Source organism: Thermobia domestica, chromosome 7 (assembly GCF_964235325.1).
Source record: "Thermobia domestica chromosome 7, izTheDome1.hap1.1, whole genome shotgun sequence".
NCBI classification, from domain to species: domain Eukaryota; kingdom Metazoa; phylum Arthropoda; class Insecta; order Zygentoma; family Lepismatidae; genus Thermobia; species Thermobia domestica.
Window position 1 is genome coordinate 170,274,144 of NC_137460.1, and position 23,364 is coordinate 170,297,507.

General features: G+C 34.4%; 1 protein-coding gene across 1 annotated transcript; it reads right to left on the reverse strand.

Annotated features, from left to right (window-relative positions):
• Window positions 1-1,262: 1,262 nt before the first annotated feature.
• Window positions 1,263-20,208, reverse strand: LOC145689414 (E3 SUMO-protein ligase ZBED1-like). The gene is made up of 2 exons (XM_081763569.1): window positions 16,854-20,208; window positions 1,263-2,655 (listed from the first exon to the last, which is right to left on the reverse strand). Exons 1-2 carry the CDS (start codon window positions 17,030-17,032, stop codon window positions 1,263-1,265), a joined length of 1,572 nt encoding a protein of 523 aa, XP_081619695.1. The 5' UTR covers window positions 17,033-20,208.
• Window positions 20,209-23,364: the final 3,156 nt, after the last annotated feature.

Genomic DNA, 23,364 nt, shown 5'->3' on the forward strand with positions numbered 1-23,364 from the left:
ACATTATGTAATAAAGGAGATTGCTATTCCTAATCACACCCTTGCAAATATACAACATAGACGAAAAGAGTTATACTACATTTATACCTGGGGATATAGACACTTTAACCTTAACTATCTCCTAGATTTAAACAATTGTAATGTGTACAAACAAATCAGTAACTTTTACCATAAAAATCAAACATAATTCTAATATTTAAAGTACAAAAATGACGGCAACAACGAATAAGAATATATATATATAGGGTGTTTCAAAACAACACCGACAACGTTTGGGAGGTAATTCTTGACACCAAGATAAGACAAAAAGTAAAGACCAACCTGGGTGGACAAATGCTTTCTTTCGGAGTTATAGGTTGACGAAAACAAAATAAAGAACTTTAAACGTCCATAGCCCCAACACTATGGAACCTACCGTAGTCTGGTCAAGACTTCACTTAGGAACTAGTATATGCGCTATTCAAATATTCATGTTTCAGAATCCTGCGGTACTCACGCAGCAATTTTTGGGAGGTAGTTGGTGAGCACTTCAAATTATATGCCCGTAGTCAAACTCCCTTTATAAAAAATGTTGCGTGAGTACCACAAGATTCTGAAATATGTATTTTTGAATAGCACATATATTAGTTCCTCAGTGAAGTCTTGCCTCGACTACGATAGGTCCCATAGTATTGAAGCTATGGATCTTTAAAGTTCATTTTTTCATGTTTTCGGCAGCCTATAACTCCGGAAGAAAGCATTTCTGCACCCAGGTTGGTCTATACTTTTTGTCTTATCTTGGTGTCAGGAATTCCTCCCAAACATATTCGGTGTTGTTTTGAACCATCCTTTATATATATATATATATATATATATATATATATATATATATATATATATATATTGACGTATCAAACGCTACTTCGCATCATAAAAGTATACTGAACCTTGGATCTTCAGAGAGATATAGAGAGATGCTACATTTTTATATGCTACTTTTCCATGTTCTTATTCAAAAAAATTATTATGTTTGAGTGATCTGGTGTCAGCCTATTTCTTGAAGCACTAATTACCTGTCCTGCTGTTGAAAATACTCTTTCTGAAGGTACCGAAGTTGCTGGAATAAGCAAGTATTTTCTAGCAATGTGATAAAGGCGTGGCAACCTATGGCAATTTGCAGACCACCATTTGAGTGGATTTTCTGAAATTCGCAGAGCAGGATCAGCTAAATACCATGTCAGTTCATCAACTGCTGCTGTTGTTCTTTCTTTGTATGCAGATCCTTATAAGAAATGAAGTCCTGTTTCAACGAATTCATCTCCTGCACATTCTTCTATACGCTCTGTCTCCTGCAACATGTTCCTCACCATATTGTGTATGTCCTCACGACTCTTCTCGTCTGTTATAAATGGCAATGTTTTATAACGAGGATCTAATAATGATGCTATAATGAATGTAGAGTTCTCCAAAGTCATTCTATCGAAACCTACACGTTGACGAAGATCTTGGGCGATTGTTTGTTTTATACACTTGATTGCATCACTATCTGCGCCATCTGGAACTAAGTGAACACTTAGCAGTCCATACACAATGGGAAAGACGCTCGATATGGACACATATTCTTGTCCTGACAACACTTCTGTAGCTATTTTCAGAGGCTTGAGGCACGTTACCAGCTCTTCGATACCTATCCAACTTTCCTCAGTTAATGCTAATTTTTTCGAGTCCTGAACTTTCGTAACAGACCTGTCTGCTAGAATATCAACAACAGCCCGTTTCTGTTCAAGCAACCTTTCTAGCATATCATATGCACTGTTCCACCTTGATTTTACGTGCTGAATAAGTTTATGTAAAGGTAAATTTAATGTTGTTTGTCGTTTTCTTAGCTCACGGGATGCAACAGTGCTGTGCTTGAAATGCTTCACAATATCAGTTGCTTCATTTAATAATAATGTCACAGAGGGTAACGAAAGACCTTTGTTTACTGCAAGTTGTAGAGTATGAGCAAAACAATTAACACTTTTATATGGAAGTTGTTCACAAGCGTTTACTATGTTAGGGGCATTGTCGTGCACAATGCCAATAACCTTATCGGATATAGCCCACTTATCTAAAAGACTCTCAATGTGATTAGTAAGATTTTGGGATGTATGTCTTTCTTCTATCACAATAGATTCTAACACATATGTTTTTAATTGCAAGTCCTTTGTCAGTATGTGGGACGTCACTGTTATGTAAGATTCTGTTGTTCTTGATGTCCACGAATCTGTAGTTAAAGATACGAAATCTGATTCTGAAAGTTTTTGAAAAACTTGTTCACGAACAAAATCATAAAGTTCTTCAAGTCGACGAATGATTGTTTGCCTGGACGGTATTTTATATTTTGGTTCTACGTAAAGCATAAGCTCTTTGAAACCTTGACCCTCTACGTGAGATAAAGGTAGCAAGTCCATAACGATCATTTTAGTAATTAAGGAATCCAATTGTTGGCTTCTCTGGGTTGAACAGGGTCGATTCAAGTAACTTTGAATTTTGGTTTGCTTCTCGGATTTAGGAAGCTGACGACGTTTATGTTTGTTCTCAGATCCAGATGGTGCTGTTGTTTCAATGCTTGTCTCACATACATCAGATTCTTCCCGAGGGCCTGAAGCAGGACTTGGGGACGCCAGAAACTTCCTAAAAGTAATAATAATAACAGTAATGTATTACTGTTATCACTAAAACGAATTAAATTATATACTAATGTTAAGAACATTTTTTTTTAAAAAAAGCAACATATTATAAAACTGATACAATTGATTTATACACGTATTCTTTAAACAAATACTAGTTCAAGTGGTAGACATTGGCTTCGCATTCGCGAGGTCGTGGGTTCGGTTCCAGCTCTCGATCATCCTGACTTGAGTTTTCCAGGGTTTTCCTCAGTCCTACCAGGTAAATGCCGGGATGGTACCTACTAAACAGGCCCTGGCCGATACCTTCCCAAATCATTTCCATTGTTATTAGATATCCAGTATAAAATGACCTCTGAGCTGTATCTGGTGATTGTTGAATAAATAAATAAAACAAATATGAGAAACACTACAAAACTTTGATAATGAAAATAAAAAAGATACAGCGTTGGAAACATGAAAATTTCGATTTCATCTAAGTAAGTCATCTAATTAGAGAACTAAAAGCCTTAACAAAGCAGTATAAGAAATATATATAGAACTGTTTTCAATACTGTAAAACAGCTTCCTTAGACACTCTGAGATCTAATTCCATTATCCTCATAGTAAATGTATTGCACTTGAACAGATGCCGCGGTCAAAACAACCCCTAACCACAATTTTGATTTGTGCATTATATTATTTTGTATTAGATCTAAGTCTTCCTCTTGCAATTTGAATAGTTAAAGGATTAAAAAGCGTTGAACGTTTAATTATTTTTGCACTAGAATTTTTATTTTAGGGTTTTTTAATAATATTTCTTTATTTAAAAACTTAATAGTGTAAAAGCTAGGAAAAAATTTGAACTGACCGCAAATTGAACCTGAATTTATGGCTTTCCCTGTTACTGTTCACGGCTTTCTCCCGATTTTTCTGCATGCTATCCAGCGTTGCCTTATAAACCTATCTTACCGATATGGATACACCATTCATTTGCCGAACTATCAAATATTTGAAGTAGCAATATCTGTGACACAAAGAAAAAAGAAATGAAGTCTTGAAAAATTACGACAACCGAGTATCCTAGTCTTGGCTTTTCGTGTAAGTGCTTTACAAACTGAGAACTGACATGGAAAGACAAAGTCCCAGGGTTCAACTCCCGGTCTATCCACAATCCACAATGTAAGTCGCAAAATAAGCTAAAATAGAAACTAACGTTGAAATAGGCATTTTAAGCAAAATAAAACTTGGTACTAGTGCTTTAATTTGTCACAAAACCTACATACAGGACTTTGCTTTTCATTCTGAGGTAAGGGAAAAATGATATCTCCCGTTCTGCCTAAACGCCCTCCAGCACATTATTGAAAATATTTTTAAAAATCTTATCTTTATACGGAATAGCAATTCCCGTTCTGCCTAATCTTTTGAGACGGAGAATTTTGTGCAGGGAAGGATTTTTCTTCAGTAATTCCAACAGATTCTGTATGAAGTATAACTATTTCTTCAAGTTTCATCGTAAATTTTAGATGTTATTCTACTTGTTCCTCTCGGAAAAATGACTAGGATATAGTTCTGTTATTAGCAGTGTTATTCACATCTACTTTTAATATTCACATCTAAAGATACATGTGATTTTTTAACATATATATATACCAGCAGGGTAATGGAAAATTGATTGACTCACAAGGAAAGTTCTGGAGAAAGCACTCGGCTGCAGAGAAACTAAGCATACTACTTGAAGGACCAATCCATTCTGACTACTACAAGTTAATAAAATTCCTGTACGGTTGAGAACTGTTCGAGAGACTGGACTTGGAAATTCATATAAAAAATGAGTCTATGCGCATTTAAACGCGTTAAGTACAACATTATTAGCAACGAATATTAACATACGAATTGAAATCTATCGGAGGTAACAGAAGAAACTGTTTTGCAATAACTAACGTGTTTGTTACTTAAAATTAGTCATTATATGTTCATAATAATCATAGGTTAGAGTTGAAAATTGATCACTGCTGCTCTTCTGTTCTGTAAAGAAATGACACGGGCAAAATACTGCCTTGCATCATGAACACTTTATATGTGCAATTGCGTTGCATCCGTCAAGGGAGCAGTTCGCACAATCAAAGCAAAAAACAAATTCGATAGGTGATACGACAAGTGATTGTTCGGTAACATGCCTTGTGGAACGCAAACTGAAACAATCCAATGTATCGCGGTGATCGGAACTAATTCATTACCATGGATACGAACTTCGTTTGATTGTTTCGTTGGTACATCATAACGTCTGGATGAAGAAGTTTCATACTATGTACAAATCTCCTGCCATAATCTTTAATTGATCGGAATCCAAACACATCAAATGGTTGTACAAATCATGTGCAGTTCTTTGGTACATTCTCAATCATTACGTCTTTGCCATCCGTCATTCTACTTACAATGGACAATTTGTCTGTGAATGGACCACAGTGATCAAGCAGTAGTAAGTTTAAACCATCAAAACTGTATAATTACGGTATGTTGCTAGGAGGTGCAATCCTGCGTTTAACATTGAATCTCTTGAAAAGTTCTCAACCGTACATGCATTTGATTACCTTGTTGTAATCAGCATGAATTGGTCTTTCATGTGGTATGATTAATTTCTCTGCAGGCAAGTGCTTTTTCCCGAACTTCCTTTGTCAGTTGCAAGAAAGTCGTTTGACATTGTAACTGAAACGAACGTAAAACAAACTTCGGTCTAATATCAAGCCATTCCACAACAAAATTTTATTCAGTTTTCCAGCAGTTCATCTTCAGCACTTTAAAAGTCTCGCAGTACGTAAAAAGGTGTCACAATTCACACCCTCAAGACATGTTTGGCCATATACTAAACAAACCATGCAAGAGAATGCATAAGACGATCCTTAAAAAAGAGCGTTTGTCTTCTACATCACATCTTTTTTGAGTTGATTAACTCAGTTGCAAGAAAGCCGTTTGACATTGCAACTGAAAGGAACACGAACCAGACTTACCTCGGTTTAATATCAAGTCATTTTAAAACAAAATTTATTCGGATTTCCAGTAGTTTATCTCCAGCATGCTAAGGCCTGCAGTACTTAAAAGGTGTCACAGTACACATTTTCAAAACATGTTTCACCACATGTTAAACAAACAATGCAAGAGGATGCATAAGACGGCCCTTTAAGAAAAGAAGCCTTGGCCTTCTACATGACAACTCCTTTTTCGGCATAACCTGATGAGGTGATTTGTCTTCTATACCTGATTCTATATTACATGCAATATGTCATACGCCAGCTACTTATATTGTCAATGCATATACTAGGAATACTAAATATCACATATCACCAATATAGCCAATACAATTTAGAATCATCACTGTTCTAAATGTGAACAGTATGCAACTGCATATACGTAAGCCACCAAATCTTACACATAATTCCAGACTTCTTCTCAGTGTTGTGATTTTCTGTTCAACTCGCCTATATTTAAGCTTTAATTCCTTGTTTCCTACTTCCAACATTAACATAGTAGCTTTATTTTCTCTTTGTTCTTGTAAAAGTTGCACAAATGTAAAAATATTTGGATTTCTTTTGTCAGTTTTCTGTTTAATTTAGAGTGTCACCCCATGACAATATTAGTTGTTCTTCCCTCAACATTGTCATAATAGTTCCACATCTATCTGGAAAAAGAAAAAGAGTGAACCCAGCAACCATTCACCTTCAAAAGTGCCGAACTGAAACAAAATCTTATAAATCCCTTTCTTCCTCGATTATTAGACCTTTTGATTTGATTGCAACTTTACAAAAACATAGAAGTATTTCAACATGTGATATTGATATTTTGTATTGCTGCTATATACAGAATACAAATCAGCTGACAAGGTGATGCCGGAAAAGGAGTTATGATGTAGAAGACTAAGACTCTTTCTTAAGGGCCGTCTTATGTATCCTCTTGCATTGTTTGTTTAACATATGACCAAACATATCTTGAGGATGTAAGCTATAGTATGTAGTTAGTGTATGTATGTATAGGATGTGTATAGTACTTATCACGCAGAAAATAAATTTCTTTAAATCCGAATGAATTTTTGTTGTAGAATGACTTGATGTTAGACTGAAGTAAGTTTGTTTTGTGTTCGTTTCAGTTATAATATCAAAAGGCTTTCTAATAACAATCAGTTTTCAATTTCCCTGCAGGTATTTTTTTTTTAAATCACATTCATCATTAATAAAGTAAGTGCAAATAACACAGCTAATAACAGAATTGTATCCTAATCATTTTTCCGAGAAGAACAAGTAGAATAACAGCCAAAATATATGATGAAACTTAAAGATAGAGTTATTTTTCATACATAAACTGTTAGAAACACTAAACAGATTTAGGAATGCAGAAGAGAATCCAAGAGGACAAAGCCCAAGGAAAATTCTGCCAAAACGGACAAAATTCAAGGCACAGAATCATAGACGCAGCGTAATAAAATGATTAATATTTCTTTCTTTAACTCTAAAGCATCTAAAATGTTATCTGTAATTCTTCCCTTTATTGAAATAACATTTTTTAAATACTGGAAACCCAATAAAACTTTTGTAGCAAGACTTTTGTAGTAAGTATATTTCACATTTGACCTTTGCTTTAAAAATCTTGATCAGCATTTCAGAATTAAAATAAATAAATATTTATAAAACACCTAAAATATGTAAGGACGAGGATTTGCCCTTACTGTGTTTAATTTTTTGTGAATAAAGAATTAGTGTACAAGTGTATATAATGTTGTTATTGATAAAGGTAAGTCTGGCCAGACATATATTTAATTACATATACACGTATTATGTGTTATATATATTTATAATTTCATCTTTGTTATTGCTTATTTATATGTGTATATCTGCTTAAGCTGTGTACTCTAGCTTGGATTTCTTTTCAGCTTTATTTAACGAACTCAATATTCAAGTTTTTTCTATATAGGTTTTCTTATAGTGATCGATGGAATTTTCCAGAGGCTTGTGACGGTTGCTCGTTTTTCAAAAGATTTTTTTTGCAGATTTTTAAGCGAAAATAAAATTAAGTAAACTAAAAAGGGGAAGAGTCATCGACCATATAAAAGGAAGTCTCTTGCCGCATAGGGATATACTGCTGGATGACTATGGCTGTTAGAGCCGACCTGCGTTATTAAGGTCCTGCCTCGGTTTTTTTTTTTTTTTTTTTTTTTAACTTTCCTATCTTGTAGGGAACAGTCTGAATGATGGCCGATGACAGAGAATAAATTATTTCTTTGGAGCCTGAGTGATGGCATTAGAATTTTCTGATATTTTAATGAAATAAGTAGGGACTGGCCTAAGTGATGGTCAGAGCAAGGAATAAGTGACTTCCTTCAGTCTGAGTGATGACCAAGTTTTGATGACATTTAGCTAGCCAGGTTATAAGCTTAAATGATAGCTTATTGGGATAAGTGATTCCCATTATCTTCTAGTTAGGAGAAGTAGGTTATAATTTTTTTTAACCTCGGAAGCAGAAAACATTTTAAAGTTTTTTCTTTAGATTTTTTTTTTTTACCGCCAGAGAAACCTAAGTGATGGTTTTCTCTTTAGAGAAAGAGAATCTGTCGTTGAGCTAAGTGATGTCCATTGACAAACAGATCTCTTACGTTTAAAGACGGAAAGTTGTAGTCAGGCTTTCCTGATAGAGGTAGGCCTCAGATGAAACTGTGAGGGAATGACGGATCGGTGGAGTCTAACTAAGTAAAGTTATAGGAGTCTGTAGTCTGAGTGATGATCATCTAACTTAAGGGACAGGGCTCTGAAGTGAAAGAGTTCCGAATCTTTTTTTTTTTTTTTGGCCTTAAAGAATTTCGTCGAATTACTACGATTTACTTTATTATCTGAATAAATATTTATCTACCCTGATAAGTCTAGTAGTTTTCATTTGAAAATATGACAACCCATATATTTGATGGTAAATTTAAATATTTGATTGTTGTTTAATTGAGATTGAATGCCCTTAGAGAGCCGAAACAGTCTGGAAGGAGGAAACCACAACAAATAAAAGATTGCTATATACTATCTCAAAAGAATGATTTTTTTAAAAAAATCAAATAACATCACAGTTACTTTTCGTAATTAAAATGAATGGTCTTACAGTAATATGCTGAACGTATTTCAAACGTATTAAATTATAATAAGTAGGACTACCCAGGACTGAGTAAATAGGTAGAAGCTATTAATGCAAAAAAGTATGTTCCCTAAATAAATGCAAATTTTATGTCTTGGCAGAAGCACATATCTCTTAATCTAAATATTATCGCAATGTTGTGTGTATAGTGATTTCAAGATTATTTCTAATACCTAAAAATTTTTCATTCGTATATACGTATATGGTTATCCCATCCCTCCAAAAAAAAACCTTCGATCACGCTACGCCTCTACCTGCTATTAATTTACTATTTACTTTTTTGTTAATTTCATTCCTATTTGCTAACACTGTAGTATTTATTTTGTATCCCCTACTAAGTCTATATCGTCCGTATATTTAAGTAACTATTGTGAGCATTTAATGATAGTCTTTTGTTGTTACTTCTAATTTTCTTAATAGGATATTCTATACAAGATAATAACGGAGATAAGGTATTCACTTGCTAAAAAGGGTACTCCACTATCAGCTAGGAGAAGCATTTAAGCAAAATAATAATAATAATAATAATAATATAATAATAATAATACACTTGAAGGCATTATTTTAGCTACACAGTACTATCCATTTCCATACCAACGTTTTCAATTAGGTTGTAAAGAATGTGATCAACCAATCTCACGGTACTCTTTTCAAGAAATGTGTTGACGACACTGTGAGAAATCTTCTGCATCTCATACACAAACACCAACAGAAAGCAAATATGCAATTTATGAGATAGAAATTCTTACCAGTCTTGGGAAGTAACGTAACGCAAGTAACGCGTTACTTTTTAAGTAACGTTTCCTAGTAACGCGTTACATTTTTTCCAAAGTAACTGTAACGCTAACGCGTTACAAATTTTTTAGTAACGTACCTAGTTTGCGTTACTTTTTTCGCGTTACATTTCGGATGAGTATCTACAAAATATGTACCGTATGTTTTTTCGGAAACAAATATTTCTTTCCTGTAAGTGAATTTATCAGAATAAAACTATCGAGCATGAACTACGTATGTCAGTGATCTACAGTCACAGACACACAAAGAAAGAGATAAGTTCATAGTGCCACTTGCTGTGTTTTGAAGATGAGGACAGCTTTAGGGAAATCACGTGAATTGATGGCAAGCACCTGGAAGATTTTGTCGTAGATTTTGACAGCTCCAAATCAATACACCCAGTGAGTGAACAAGGAGTGCAATGATACCGGTAGTTTATTTTATTTTGATTGGTGTTGTTTTTATAAAGATGGAGAACGAAAATATTTTACCGTTCGAACATTTGAAAGAGTACTTTTTACTTAAAAGCTGAGGATGATGGTGGACAGAATTTAAAAGTAAAGTGTCTGAAGTGCCCCGGCGGACAGTATTTATCAGCAACTAGGGTGCCATAATTAACGATTTACAGTAAGGGGTTAATATGAATAAACTGTGTTCTAATGAGCAGGCCTACGTTATTACTAGAAAATAGTTTGCTGATGGTATGTAAATTGGAGTTCTTTCAGTTCAGTTTGCTTATCCTGAGTCCCGTTGATTATAGAGTTTGAAACTAGCTTTAAAAAGCATGTATCGATTTTAGAGTTACTCGCAAATTTTGATTCACTCCCAGTTCATGTGTTCTCATTTTATTAGTTGCAGTGTAATGTTTCTCTATATTCTGTATTTTTAATTTTACATAACAACATTGTTATTATTATATAATTAGTTTAGCAGAATAATAATAAGCAACCATTTTTTCTAACGCGGAGGGATGAGCACGAGTCAAGCTAAAACTCGACTCGACCCGAATTCAAGTCGAGTTTCGAGTCAAGTCAAAGGTAATATCCTCGTGTCGAGTTCCGAGCCAATTCAACTTTTCGCGTCGAGTTTCGAGTCCAGTCGAGTTTGATAAATGGCTCGTTCGTTTTAACTCATCTTGAAATCATGGCCTGATTACACTGGAAAACGAAAGCCATGAGAAATGAAAGCTAAACAGTAATATGGAATACTTTTAGTGTTGCTAACGAGAGGGGACACTGCTCGCATCTCGTCTCGTCTCGATAGCGAGACCACAAGAGATTTTTTTATAACAAGCTCAGCTCGGCTCGGCTCAACTGAGAAGATGGCTCGAGCCGGCTAACTTGGGGTGAACCATCGGCTCGAGCTAGCTTGGTAGGGATGAGCCATCTTCTCTGTTCGGCTCAACTGAGCCGAGGGCTCTAGCTGAGTCGGTTGGGTGAGCTGTTGGCTCGGCTCACTTCTCGGTTCGGGTCGATAGTGAATGAGCTGTGAGCCGAGCTGCTCCAGTCGTTGACAATTCTAAACCCGGGACAAGCAGTTTTGAAGATATTTGGCCAGTGCCCTATAACTTTTAACAGTGTTTGGCTCGAGCCCGAATACTCAACCTAGACCCTCAACCCGAATTTAGAAGCTCGTGATCAATGTCCTTGACTCTTAGACTTCACACTACCGATGTTGGCAATCAACTAGTTTTTTAGTATTCAAATACAAAACGCCTATCTTTTATTTTTATATGTAGTGTTGTTATAATAATAATAATAATAATAATAATAATAATAATAATAATAATAATAATAATAATAATAATAATAATAATAAGTTGTAGTAGTAGTAGTAGTAGTAGTGTCACTGATAATACTTATATTGTCAATGTAATATACTTGAAGAGAGTACTCGAAACTACACACCGGATTTGGCTTGACTCGACTCGAAACTCGACCCTAATTCGAGTCGAGTTGGGGGAAATTTTTCGAGACGAGTTCTCGGGTCGAGCTCAAAGATGTTTGTTTCTTGTCGAATCGAGTTTCAAAGTAAACTTGCTCGTGTCCATCCCTACGAGTAACGCAGTATGGCATTTTATCAAATATTATATGAAAATGTTCATATATCAAGTAAAAATTTGTCCTTGCATTTACATAAAGCGATTCAGGACGTGCAATAATAATAATAATAATAATAATAATAATAATAATAATAATAATAATAATAATAATAATAATAGCGGTAGTAATATTAGCACGGAAAATTGAAGTCATAATTTTTTTCACATTTTTAAAATTTCGGACCTAAAAGTAACGCGTTACTTTCGAGGTAAAGTGACAGTTACTTTTTTGGGGCAAGTAACGCGTTACTAACGGGTTACATTTTAAGAGAAAGTAAAGTAACTTGTAACGCGTTACATTTTTACAAGTAACTTACCCAACACTGCTTCCTACCACTTTTTTCTTTAAGGAATTGCCTATTCTATCTGCTGCAGATGGTACTCATTTTATTGAATTGAACTGAATTGAAAATAATCTTATAGGTTCAACGTATAAAACAAAAGAACGCACACATAAAATACAGACAATGAGATATCTAATTCTGTGATGCGGTAGTTTAAACTACGCAATGCATAAGGTATCAAATGTGCTTGAGCTTAACTCCTGTACGTATATGTACTTAATACGCTTTCAGCTCTTTTTTGAATATATTAAATTATTTAATTTCTCTTAATACTGAAGGTAAAGCACTCCATGATCTGGATGTGAATACCAAAACTATTAATTTGAAATTTTGTATTTGTGACCTGCTGATGTGTGGCATGTTATATTTCTATACGTCGCATATGAATATACAGTCGCTCTAGAACTTAGTTTTATATACGTCAAGTGAAATTTATGGTGGACAAACACCATGTGTGTGGGTTTCCTCAGGGTTCTCCCGTTTTCTCTCACTTTCTTCATTCCACCATTTCATTCATTTTTCATCATCACCGTCTCCTTTAGCCTAACTGGCGTAACCGTGGGACGTAAAACTCAAAGATTTCATTTCATTTCATTGATTATAATTTAAAATTTATGAAAGCCCTATCTACTTATAGTATTATATGAAAAGTTTGTTATTGACGAACATAGAACAAATACTAAAGAGTTTCAGGAAAAACTTCTGGGAAAATATTGAGTACTAAAAAGACGAAAATACAAGTGAATATAGGAATAACGCAAAACGGAACTTTACAGAATCTATTTATTACTGAATTTCATACTAATAAAAAAAAGAGATATTATGTTGATCACATAAATAAAGTCGTGGCGTGGCCAGTCTTCTAGTGAGTAAGGCTGTGGAAACAGACGCTTGGGCACTAAGTTTTAATAGTTCGTATTGTATGGAATCTAATGTAATTCTTTGTTTCTGTGGCGATGAACCATTGAACTCCTTCAGCTATATAGTTAACTAGTTTTTCACCACCGATATAGATGTTCCCAACCAACCATCTATATATTTTACCAAACAGCATTTACGATTTTCTGTTGTATAATACAAAATACGTGCATAACATGTAGAAAGGGTACACAGTCAGGAAAGTAGCATACGGTAAGTATAATTATGTAGTGAAAAAGAATGACATGTGTAAAAAAATGAAAAAAATAAATGAAATCTTTGAGTGTAACGTCCCACGATTATACTCTTTAGGCTATGGGAGACGATGATTAAAGCAAGTGAATGATGATCGAAGAATTGATAGAATGAGAAAGAGGGAGGAAACGGGTGAGACAACCCCGAGCATTGACCCCAAGCACCAGAGGTAAGCACTCTACCACTGAGCCACTGTGCCCTCGATATGTCTACCGAAGTTATTCAAAATCTAAGAATACTTAATGTTATAATTCATTATTATTCCTATTTTTACAAACTACACGACAATTTAGAATTTAATGTGCTGCAACTAGATAGAATTTGTTGCTATGCACTATAACTTTATGCAACAATGACGGTACGAAGCTCTCTTCATTCCAAGAGATAAAACGTATTCTTATTAATTTTTCAGATACAACTGAGGTTTTGGAATTACACTAAAACCACACGTCAAAGGGGAAACCAGTACACATAACTGGGAGTCGGGCACAACAAAAATGGATAATTTTACTATTATAGAGTCATATCAGAATTTCTCGTACTTCAGTAACTCATAACCACGGTAATACTTTGAAATTGTGATGTTTTTCTTTCAAGTTCTCAAACAGTGAAAAATATCATCATATAGGACTGACTGGATCATAGTTTTTTTCATTTAGAATAATTACCTTGTATTTGAAAATGAACAAATCTACTAGTGTGTAATATGCACTTTCAAGTCTTCGGTTTATTACTTTTATATAACATAATACATATCGTATTCATAGAGTACTTTATATTTAGAGGTCAATTATTTCTTTTAACTGTGAGAAAGAAATCTCAATAAACGCATTATTCATGAGTGATTTCTATTACGAACATTACTTTACAAGCCAAGGTAGTAAAAAAAAAAAAAAATAAATAAATAAATAGAAAATCTAAACTTAACTTCTGGTTCGACAACCTGTGAAAGTTTGAGCCTACGGCGAACTTTCCTTAGCCAGGACCATGCGTGGACAGCTCGAAAACAACGAACGTCCTTAACACCGGCTTTCTTGACGAGAATCCTCTAGCTTTTTATTTAACTAGCTAACCATTTTCTTTCACAATGATGAGTCAATATCGAAAGTTAGGCCTCGCCAGGAATTGAACTTGGCACCAGAGATTGAACATACCATAGGTATGCACGACAACCATTCTTGTTTTTCAAAGGAAACCACCCTTATCACATTAAAGTTCCAATTTTAACCAATTGAATGCTTTTCATGGATTATATCGGAACTTTTACAACACAACACACACAAGTAAAATGAGGACAGTTGAAAACAAACATGCCCGAAGTGTGATTGGAACCCATGATACTTAGAGCGAGTGATTCTGACCCTACTCGACTAAGTTTCTCGACTAAACGCGAGCACATACGGTCGTATACCTCATATTCAAAAATAAGAACCCCTATATTTGCTAATTTCTATTCTAAAATTTGATAGTATATTGTAATACAGTATTTTCATAAAGAAGAATAGAAAGCAGGTTAATAAAGATACTATTATATAGAAGAATAACAGTTAAATTACAGTACTAAATAAACCACGTAAGTAACTACAGCACATATGAACTGCATAAAATAAAACTTTCTGACTGAAGCAGAGCAAAACATGTTCACTAATAACTTGTATTATATTTTGGATATGTTGTCTCACACATTAAAGGCAATGATTTAGTTATATGGGAAACCCAGGTAAATTTCTCCTTTCCTGGTTTCTCTTCCCTAGCACTAACTTAATTACTGTTTTCCCAGTCTGGGAATAATATTCCACTCACCATCCTAGAAATTCTAGGTTTAGCTATAACGATCCGTAGATTCGACATCATGTAGGATCCAAAAATGGTGAGATCAAAAAAGAGATGAAATCTCATTAAAACCGGTGTAAATAATCCTACTAAAAATTCTAAAAATATCGTTTGAATGTCAAAATAATAATAATAATAATAATAATAATAATAATAATAATAATAATAATAATAATAATAATAATAATAATAATAATAATAATTTACAAATCAGAATTTGAAGGATTTATATATGATTCACGAAAAAAGTATTCGTTAAGGACTCAGTTGGTCTTTTACCCCCTCAAGAAAATTCACATATAAAACACTAATTACCATAACTTTAATACAACTTATTATTAATATATGTGTTTTGCTTTGCTTTGGTAAAGGAAGGGTTATATTTATTTGTTTATTTTTTTACTCAGTACGTACTTTGTATATTCTCAGAATTACAACGAGACAAAGCAAATATTCACTTACATCTTTATTTCTTAAAATTTATTCTAACAAAAGTAAGGAGTGTCTTGTATTCAATAGGATGTTAATTTTGTTCGTAATTATGTACACTCATGTCCAAAATTATTGTCGCATGTCTATAAATATGTTGTAGGAATATAATTTGATAACGAATTTGCCCGATATTTCTTATAATGTTAGTGTGTGTATAATCGGCAAAGACTGGTATGTGGAGAATTTTATGTCAAAAGAGCAGTAAATAAGAACAATAAAGCGAAAATAAAACTTTCGTGTCCATTCAGCAACATTACAACGATATATTGTATTCTATTCTTAATTGTATTATTTTTGAGCAAAATGTGTGATCTTTCTGTAAATATGCACTGGCCAGCTAGGTTAGAAAGAAGAAAAAAGGAGAGAAAGCTATCTTATTGTAAATCAATGTATGTTTTGTTGTTTATTTTTTAAAAAAATAAATCACCATGACGTTGTATTTATAGGTTACTATAAAAAAAAAAACATAAGCAAGGTAAGACATGATAAATACTACTGGCTTGTGTATAGCCCGCTCCCCCAGTTCTTTGTCACCGGAACTGGAAGAGTCACTACTACTACTACTACTGCTACTACTATTACTATTACTACTATTACTATTACTACTACTACTACTTATATCGAGAACAGAACCCAACCAACCCCTGCGGGGCTTCTAACCCGTTCCTACTACTACTACTACTATTATTGGTACTAACTACCACTACTACTACTATTATTGGTACTAACTACCACTACTACTACTATTATTGGTACTAACTACCACTACTACTACTGCTACTACTACTACTACTACTACTACTACTACTACTACTACTACTACTACTACTACTAATTATACTAAATCTACCTTACCACAAGATTTACATCTTAAATCTTTATAACATGCGATTCCGATTCATTATGAACTAATATGAATCGTTAGAATCACTATGATTCGTTAAAAATCACTGGGGGGAGCGGGCTATACTCAATCCATACTATTTTCTAAAAGGATCGCGAAGATTATTATATAAAAAGAATATAAGAATAAACGACATTTGTATATTATGTCAATTTAGTTTATTCATTGTGGCTCGATAAGATAATGTAATATTAGAATCAGTACTAAAAACGAAACCAAAAAAGGGTTATCGTTATAACATTTTGTTTTCTCATTCTAATTTTCGTTTTTATAATTCTTTTCCTATGAAATTTACCACATATCTACAATTCTCGATTATACACATAGTATCAGTATTAAAAGTACCCTGCAAAATCATTATCAAATTATATTCTTTCACGACAATCATTTTGGACATGAGTATACTAAGGCCTACTAGAAAATGAAATTCTTACCTCAAACTGTCTTCTTGTTGATTTTCTTGTAGATTGGTAGATGATGGTCCTGGGATTGCAGTTGGTCCAGGTTCATCGGTATTATTACTTTCCTCTTGCTCTCCACGAGCTGTCGGGATTGTTGGGTGTTTGCTATTTACATGATGCCACAAACCTCCTGTACTACTTCCGCTTCTCATCACTCTTCCACAATATTTACATTGGGCACCATTATGTGTTTTTTAAAAATATTTCCACACTTCAGATCGACCCATTACGACTATGCCAGTAACCAAATTAAATCTTCAGCATTGAAAATTCGTGTTTTTGTCGAGAACAAATCAACGACTAGTCGACACTTTGCCGCGGACGCAACTATACATGTCAAAGCGAGTATACACTATTAGAACTACTGTTCTTTCAACTCTAACCAAGAGCCTGCTCTTTATAATTGGTCAAAATTAGCTGCACGATTGAGTTAAACTTTTTCTTCCAATTCATATATATTCCCTAAACGTGAGAACAGGGTGTTTTCAAGACGTCGTGTGATCCAGTCTGGCGCAAATTTCACATAATGTTCTGGTAAGAAACTCTTCAAGGTAAATTCCCGATAGAGAACCGTCCCATGGGAAAGCAAACTCTTATACTTTCATTGAAAGATAACAAAACAAGTTGTACCAAAATTCATTAATTTAAATTCTTGCAAAGTTTGGGGGCGATAGGCAATTTTTAAATTTCCCACCGAAGTGTGGTAATAAACAATAACTTTAGTTCTTTCCCACACTTCTGACAAAATAAAATCTCCGTTTTATTTGTAATTTTATTCACGTATTGTGGACATTTATAGAGAGAAAAAGATAAAAATATGTTAACATCTTATCTTCTTTCTATTAGCAGTGTGTGTCATGTGACTTTCCTTGGTTCGAAGCCTTCGGAAGTATAACATGGCAACATTTTGGGACCATTGCTTCCTTCTGTGTGAAAGAATTTCTTTAGGCGTTCACATGATAAGGAAAACCAATTTACGTGAAATTCATCGTCAAATCATTGCAAATAAAAAAAAAAAAATCGTGAAATACTACAATATATGACAAACATCTTTTTATTCGTAGACAATTTCTCACGCTGAAATTTGCTAGTAAAGTTTATTTCTTATTTGTCTTATCTCGTTACTTGGCGACTGAACGTTCCGTCTGCTGTTAACTATATTGATATGACTCTACATTTCTCTTTCAATCGATATGTAAGCTCCTAGATTGAATATATTAAACAACTTGTTTTCATTTCATGCGGAAAAAAAATATCTAGTGGTAGGGTTACCAGATTTTTATTTACCCAATCGAGGACATCTTTTCTAAAGACGAGTTCGTGATTACGGAAATACATATAACTAACTAACTCTATGGCCTATGGAACCCGGAGGTTCAATGCCGCGTTCATAAAAGCTCTCCACTGACTTCTATCCTTAGCTAACTGCATCCAGTTTCTACTTTGTATTCCAATCTCTGAGAGATCCATCTTAATATTGTCCTCCCATCTGCGCCTAGGTCTTCCTAATGGTCGTTTTCCGGTTGGTCTTCCAGTTAAGATTTTGAAAACGTTCCTATTTTCTTCCATCCTGGCTACATGACCTGCCCACCTGAGCCTCCTATACTTGATGACCGTAAGAATGTTGGGTAAACCGTATAAATTATGTACTTCCTCGTTATGAAGTTTCCGCCATTCCCCATTCGCGTTTCTCTTGGAATATTCGTCTTAGGATTTTGTTCTCAAATACTTTCAATCTATGTTCTTTCTTCCGAGCAGCGACCATGTTTCACAACCATACAGAACAACAGGCATGATTATCGTTTTATATATTTTAAGCTTCAAATTCCTCGATAGAATTCGCGACGACAGGATATATTGTACTGAATAATAACACGAATTCTCTGCTTTTAGTCGACATTTAATTTCTTCGTGAATATGGTTTTCGCCTGTTAATATTGATCCCAGGTATTTGAAAGTATCCACTTTATCAAAAGTATTATTTGATATTTTAACGCATCCATAATTTGCCGTATTACGATTCCGACGAACTTCCACGTATTTTTCCTTCTTCCATGTAGTTTTCTCTACATTTACTTCCAACCCATGTCCCTACAAGGGTTTAATAAGACCTCTGCATTTCTTTCTATTGTTCTCCTATCATCCCCTATTAAATTTACATCATCAGCATACGCCATAACCTGTTGAATCCCATTCAACTCTAGGCCCTGGTTGCTATCTTTGATTTTCCTTATAGCGTATTTCAGGACAAAGTTGAATAATAAGGGCGACAACACATCTCCTTGTTTCAGGCCATTCTCGACGTGAAAGCTCGTGTACAAAAATTTTCCTATCCGTACTTTACTTTGGGATTCATTTAAACATATCTTAATTAATCTAATTAGCTTCTTTGGTATTCCAAATTCTGTAAGAATGTTGTGCAATGTTTCTCTCCTAACCCAGTCGTCAGCCTTTCTAAAATCAATAAAGAGTTGATGTGCCGGGGTATTGTATTCCCACTTTTTTTCGAGAATTTGGCGAATGATAAATATTTGGTCGATAGTTGATCGATTTCGTCTAAATCTGCACTGATAATCTCCAATAATTTAATCTGCGTATGGGGTCAATCTTGCTAATAGAATGTTTGAGAGGATTTTATAGGATGTTGACAGAAGAGAAATGCCTCGATAATTGTTACAGTCGGGTTTGTCGCCTTTCTTGTGAATTGGAACAATGATTGATTCTTTCCATTCTCGTGGCAATTTTTCCTTGTTCCAGTTAAGGAGAATGAGTTTGTGTATCTTGTTCCACAACTTTTCGCCTCCAGCTAAAAATAGCTCAGACGGAATTTCCTCTACACCCGGAGATTGTGTTTCTTTAATTTCTTTATAGCGATTTCTACTTCTATTCGGCTAGGTTCTGGGATATATGGTTCTGCGGTGTGTATTTCCCTTTCTCCATGCACATTAGTTTTTGGCTGCGTGTTAAGCAATTCGTCAAAGAAATCTTTCCATCTATTTAAGATGCTATCTGTGTCCGTGAGAACTGTTCCGTCAGCTTTCTTTAATATATAGGCACGAGGTTGATAGCCTTTCTTAAATTCGTTGATCCCTTATACATGTCCCGAACTACGCTTAATACAACAGAGACATTTAATTTAATGATAAGCCAGACATGCCCAAATCCTAGTGCACGGGCCACAAGGATATTCTCAAAATTTCCATATAAATGGAAAAGCAATAAAATTTTGAATTTATATTACAACTACTTATTACTGTGTATTTCCGACTAGAAAACTTATTTTTTTGGTATCTAATTTTAGTGAAAAAAAGTTAACACATTTGTAAAATCTGAAGCTTCCTAACGCCGCTGTATTTTCATTTTTTCCCCTAAATTGATGCCCAGCTCCACAACTGGCCCGATGTACTCAAACCGTTGAGCACCCGGGTCGAAAGCTGTAACGTTCAACAAACCTTTATCCAGCGACAATGTATACCCAAAGATGTAAAATCCACATATATTATTATTAGTTCTTCAATCTATTTTGTTTCAAGCAATTTTCAATCTTGTTTGTTTTCCTTTCGTTCCTTGACATTAAAACTGATTAGTTGTTGCGAGTTATTTTCACCAGTGATCCGCAACCTTTTGCTCCTCGCGGCACAACATAAATTACTAAATTACTAAATGGGGGCGCGGTGGCTCAGTGGTAGAGCTTCACCTCCGGTGCTTGCGGTCCCTGGTTCGATCCCAGCTCGCGCCGTGTGGACTTTGTGGTGGACAAACACCGTGCTCGTGGGTTTTCTTGGGGTTATCCCGTTTCCTCCCACTTTCTTCATTCATTTCTCATACTCACCGTCTCCTTTAGCCTAACCGGCATATAACCCGGTTGCGGATCACTGCTTTATACCATCACTAGCATAAGCCTCTAACGTTATTGTTTCATACTTCTACTGCTTACTCGGGTCTGCAAGTAATTCTTTGGATTGCTTATTCGTGCCGGGAGCTGAAGTTTAAGGAATACAATAAATAAACAACTTTCAATCTCAATTAGGGATGGCCAATTCCGGAATTTTTACTTTCCGGAATCCGGAAAGTAAAATCGGGGAAATTCCGTAATTCGGAAAAATTCCGGAATTCGGAAAAAATATTTTTTTCTTTTTGTAATCCTAAGAATTTTGTTCAAATGCAAACGAACAAATTTCCTTTTTGTAATCCTAAGAATGTATGATGCAAGTTAAGCTGAAACTTACATCCTAAAGTATACACTACTCAATCTTCCCATGGTTAATGAGATGTAGTCCAAAAGTACGATGTACTCCTAATATTTAATTTTTGTTTTACTATGATATTGTCCAGAGGTAAGACATATATCACACTGAGATAAACAACTTGACATAATGAAGATGTTATCATATGTAGTTCTCCAGAAAACCGTGAGAAACGAATTTTTATGAAGTTAAAATATGCGTCGCTTGTTGCCAGTGTGATGCAATTGATAACTTTTATGCTGGAATAGTCTTATTATTATTATTATTATTATTATTATTATTATTATTATTATTATTATTATTATTATTATTATTATTATTATTATTATCATCAATCGTTGATGTACTGTAAAAGAAAAATATGAACCGTTAAGTGGTAGATTTTATCTGTTGTTTTTTGATATCTTCTAACAGTGATAACAAACTGCTTGTAAATACTGTACGCAATGATTATCAAGGACAATGGCATATTAATGTAAGGACTACTCTGCAGACTAGCAATAAATAACAGATAAACAATAGTTGCAAAAAAAAAAAAAGTAACTAACTTGGGCACGTCAGGGGACATCCACATTGCGCATTATGTTCGCGTGGTGTTATCATGTTCATTTGGCTAATTTTAATAAGGTGAGCCTGATGTATAAAGTTGTTAAAGTCATATTATTACTCCAAGGGCCGTACGATGGAGGTATTAACGTTAATATTAATGGCACTAATGAGCACTTACTTACTCTAATGGTTAACCTTATTTTTAAGATGATTCTTAGAAGTGGGCGTGTTGGCATGCAGTTAGAAGACCTATATCCATGATTTAAAAAGCACACTTTATCTGTGGAGTACTAACAATTTGCGTCACTATCGAACACTAACGTAGCACTAGCGACGTTTAAAGTCGAAATTGGGGTCTGACATAAGTGGCTTGTCAACTTCACGGACATTATATTTTCCTTGAATGCGAGAATTTTGCGCCCGGGAAATTTGCGCCCTACCACAAAAATAGGGAAAAATGCGCCCGCAATATATTTGCTCTGGGATGTTTGCGTCCTACCCCAAAAAGAGGGGGAAATGCGCCGGCTATATATTTGCACTGGGATGTTTGCGCCCTACAATTCAACTTATTTCTGTATTGTGAAAAGTAACTTCCACTCACACTTGAATTAGGCTTGTCTCTCATCGTCTCAGTGAATTACTCCATCCGTTATAATATTCCGAACAAATCAAAAAAATACAATTTTAGTTCACTAAAGGGCAATCCATACAAATACAATTTTTCATTATACTACAAAATTTACAATAAAAGTATAAATGACATATATAATTATTTATTAATATAATCAAAGAGTATAATTTAATCTACAAAAGGCTGTTTGGCTCTACCCAGATATTTCTGTTCACAATTCTTGCGAGTTGTTTGGCTTTTCAGGACACAAAATATAGAAAAGAAAATGTAAAGTGAATGTAAAATCAGTTCAGTAATATTATCAAGAAAATTATGTACCAAATTTCACATAAGTAAATCCCCACGCTAAGCGGGTTTGCATATCCAGGCTCCTAACTATGAAAATATTTACGATCACTCCAACCCTAATCATTTCACAGATTCAACCTGTTGTATATAAGTTATTAGGACGTAAAATTGAATGTAATTTATACGAAAAACCCTTTTATGCATTGCAAGACCTGTAACGTCCAAATATTCACCACAAACTTATAGTTGTATCGACATAAACAAACAACAACAAAAAAAAAGTGTGGAGCAGGAAACCACTTTACACAAAAGTCAAAAGAGGTCATTGAAGACATACGAACTGGTCGAGTGGTTTGTGTCACTAGTCTATCAATCAGAAGTTTCTGTGTTCAAACCCTGTAGAAAATATTCGTTTTTTTTTTCTGAAAAGTGTGTTCCTATTTTCATCAGAGGACTGAGAACATTTCTTTGAATAAATCTTTGGAAACTACTTTTCTCTCAAATTCGATTAGAAGCGAACATTATATGAATTGCTAATCTAAAACCCACAGCTGAGAACAAAATATTAAGTATGTTCAATATGTCATTATTATCATTTGATTTGTAATTAAAAACTAATTATAAGCATTGACGATTTCAGAAGATTCTCCCCGGTAATGGTCAAGATATGAATGAGAAAAAACTGATAAAACATTATTAGTCTACTATGAGTATGATCGAAAATAACTTATGGCCACGAAGGGGAAATTTATGTCGACAGGGTCTCAAA

Bases quoted from the DNA above. Each gene is read 5' to 3' on its own strand.
- LOC145689414 (XM_081763569.1), bottom strand. From the start codon at position 17,032: ATGAGAAGCGGAAGTAGTACAGGAGGTTTGTGGCATCATGTAAATAGC. The intron at 2,656-16,853 runs GTAAGAATTTCA...TATTACTTTTAG, and splicing joins CAACAAGAAGACAGTTTGAG to GAAGTTTCTGGCGTCCCCAA.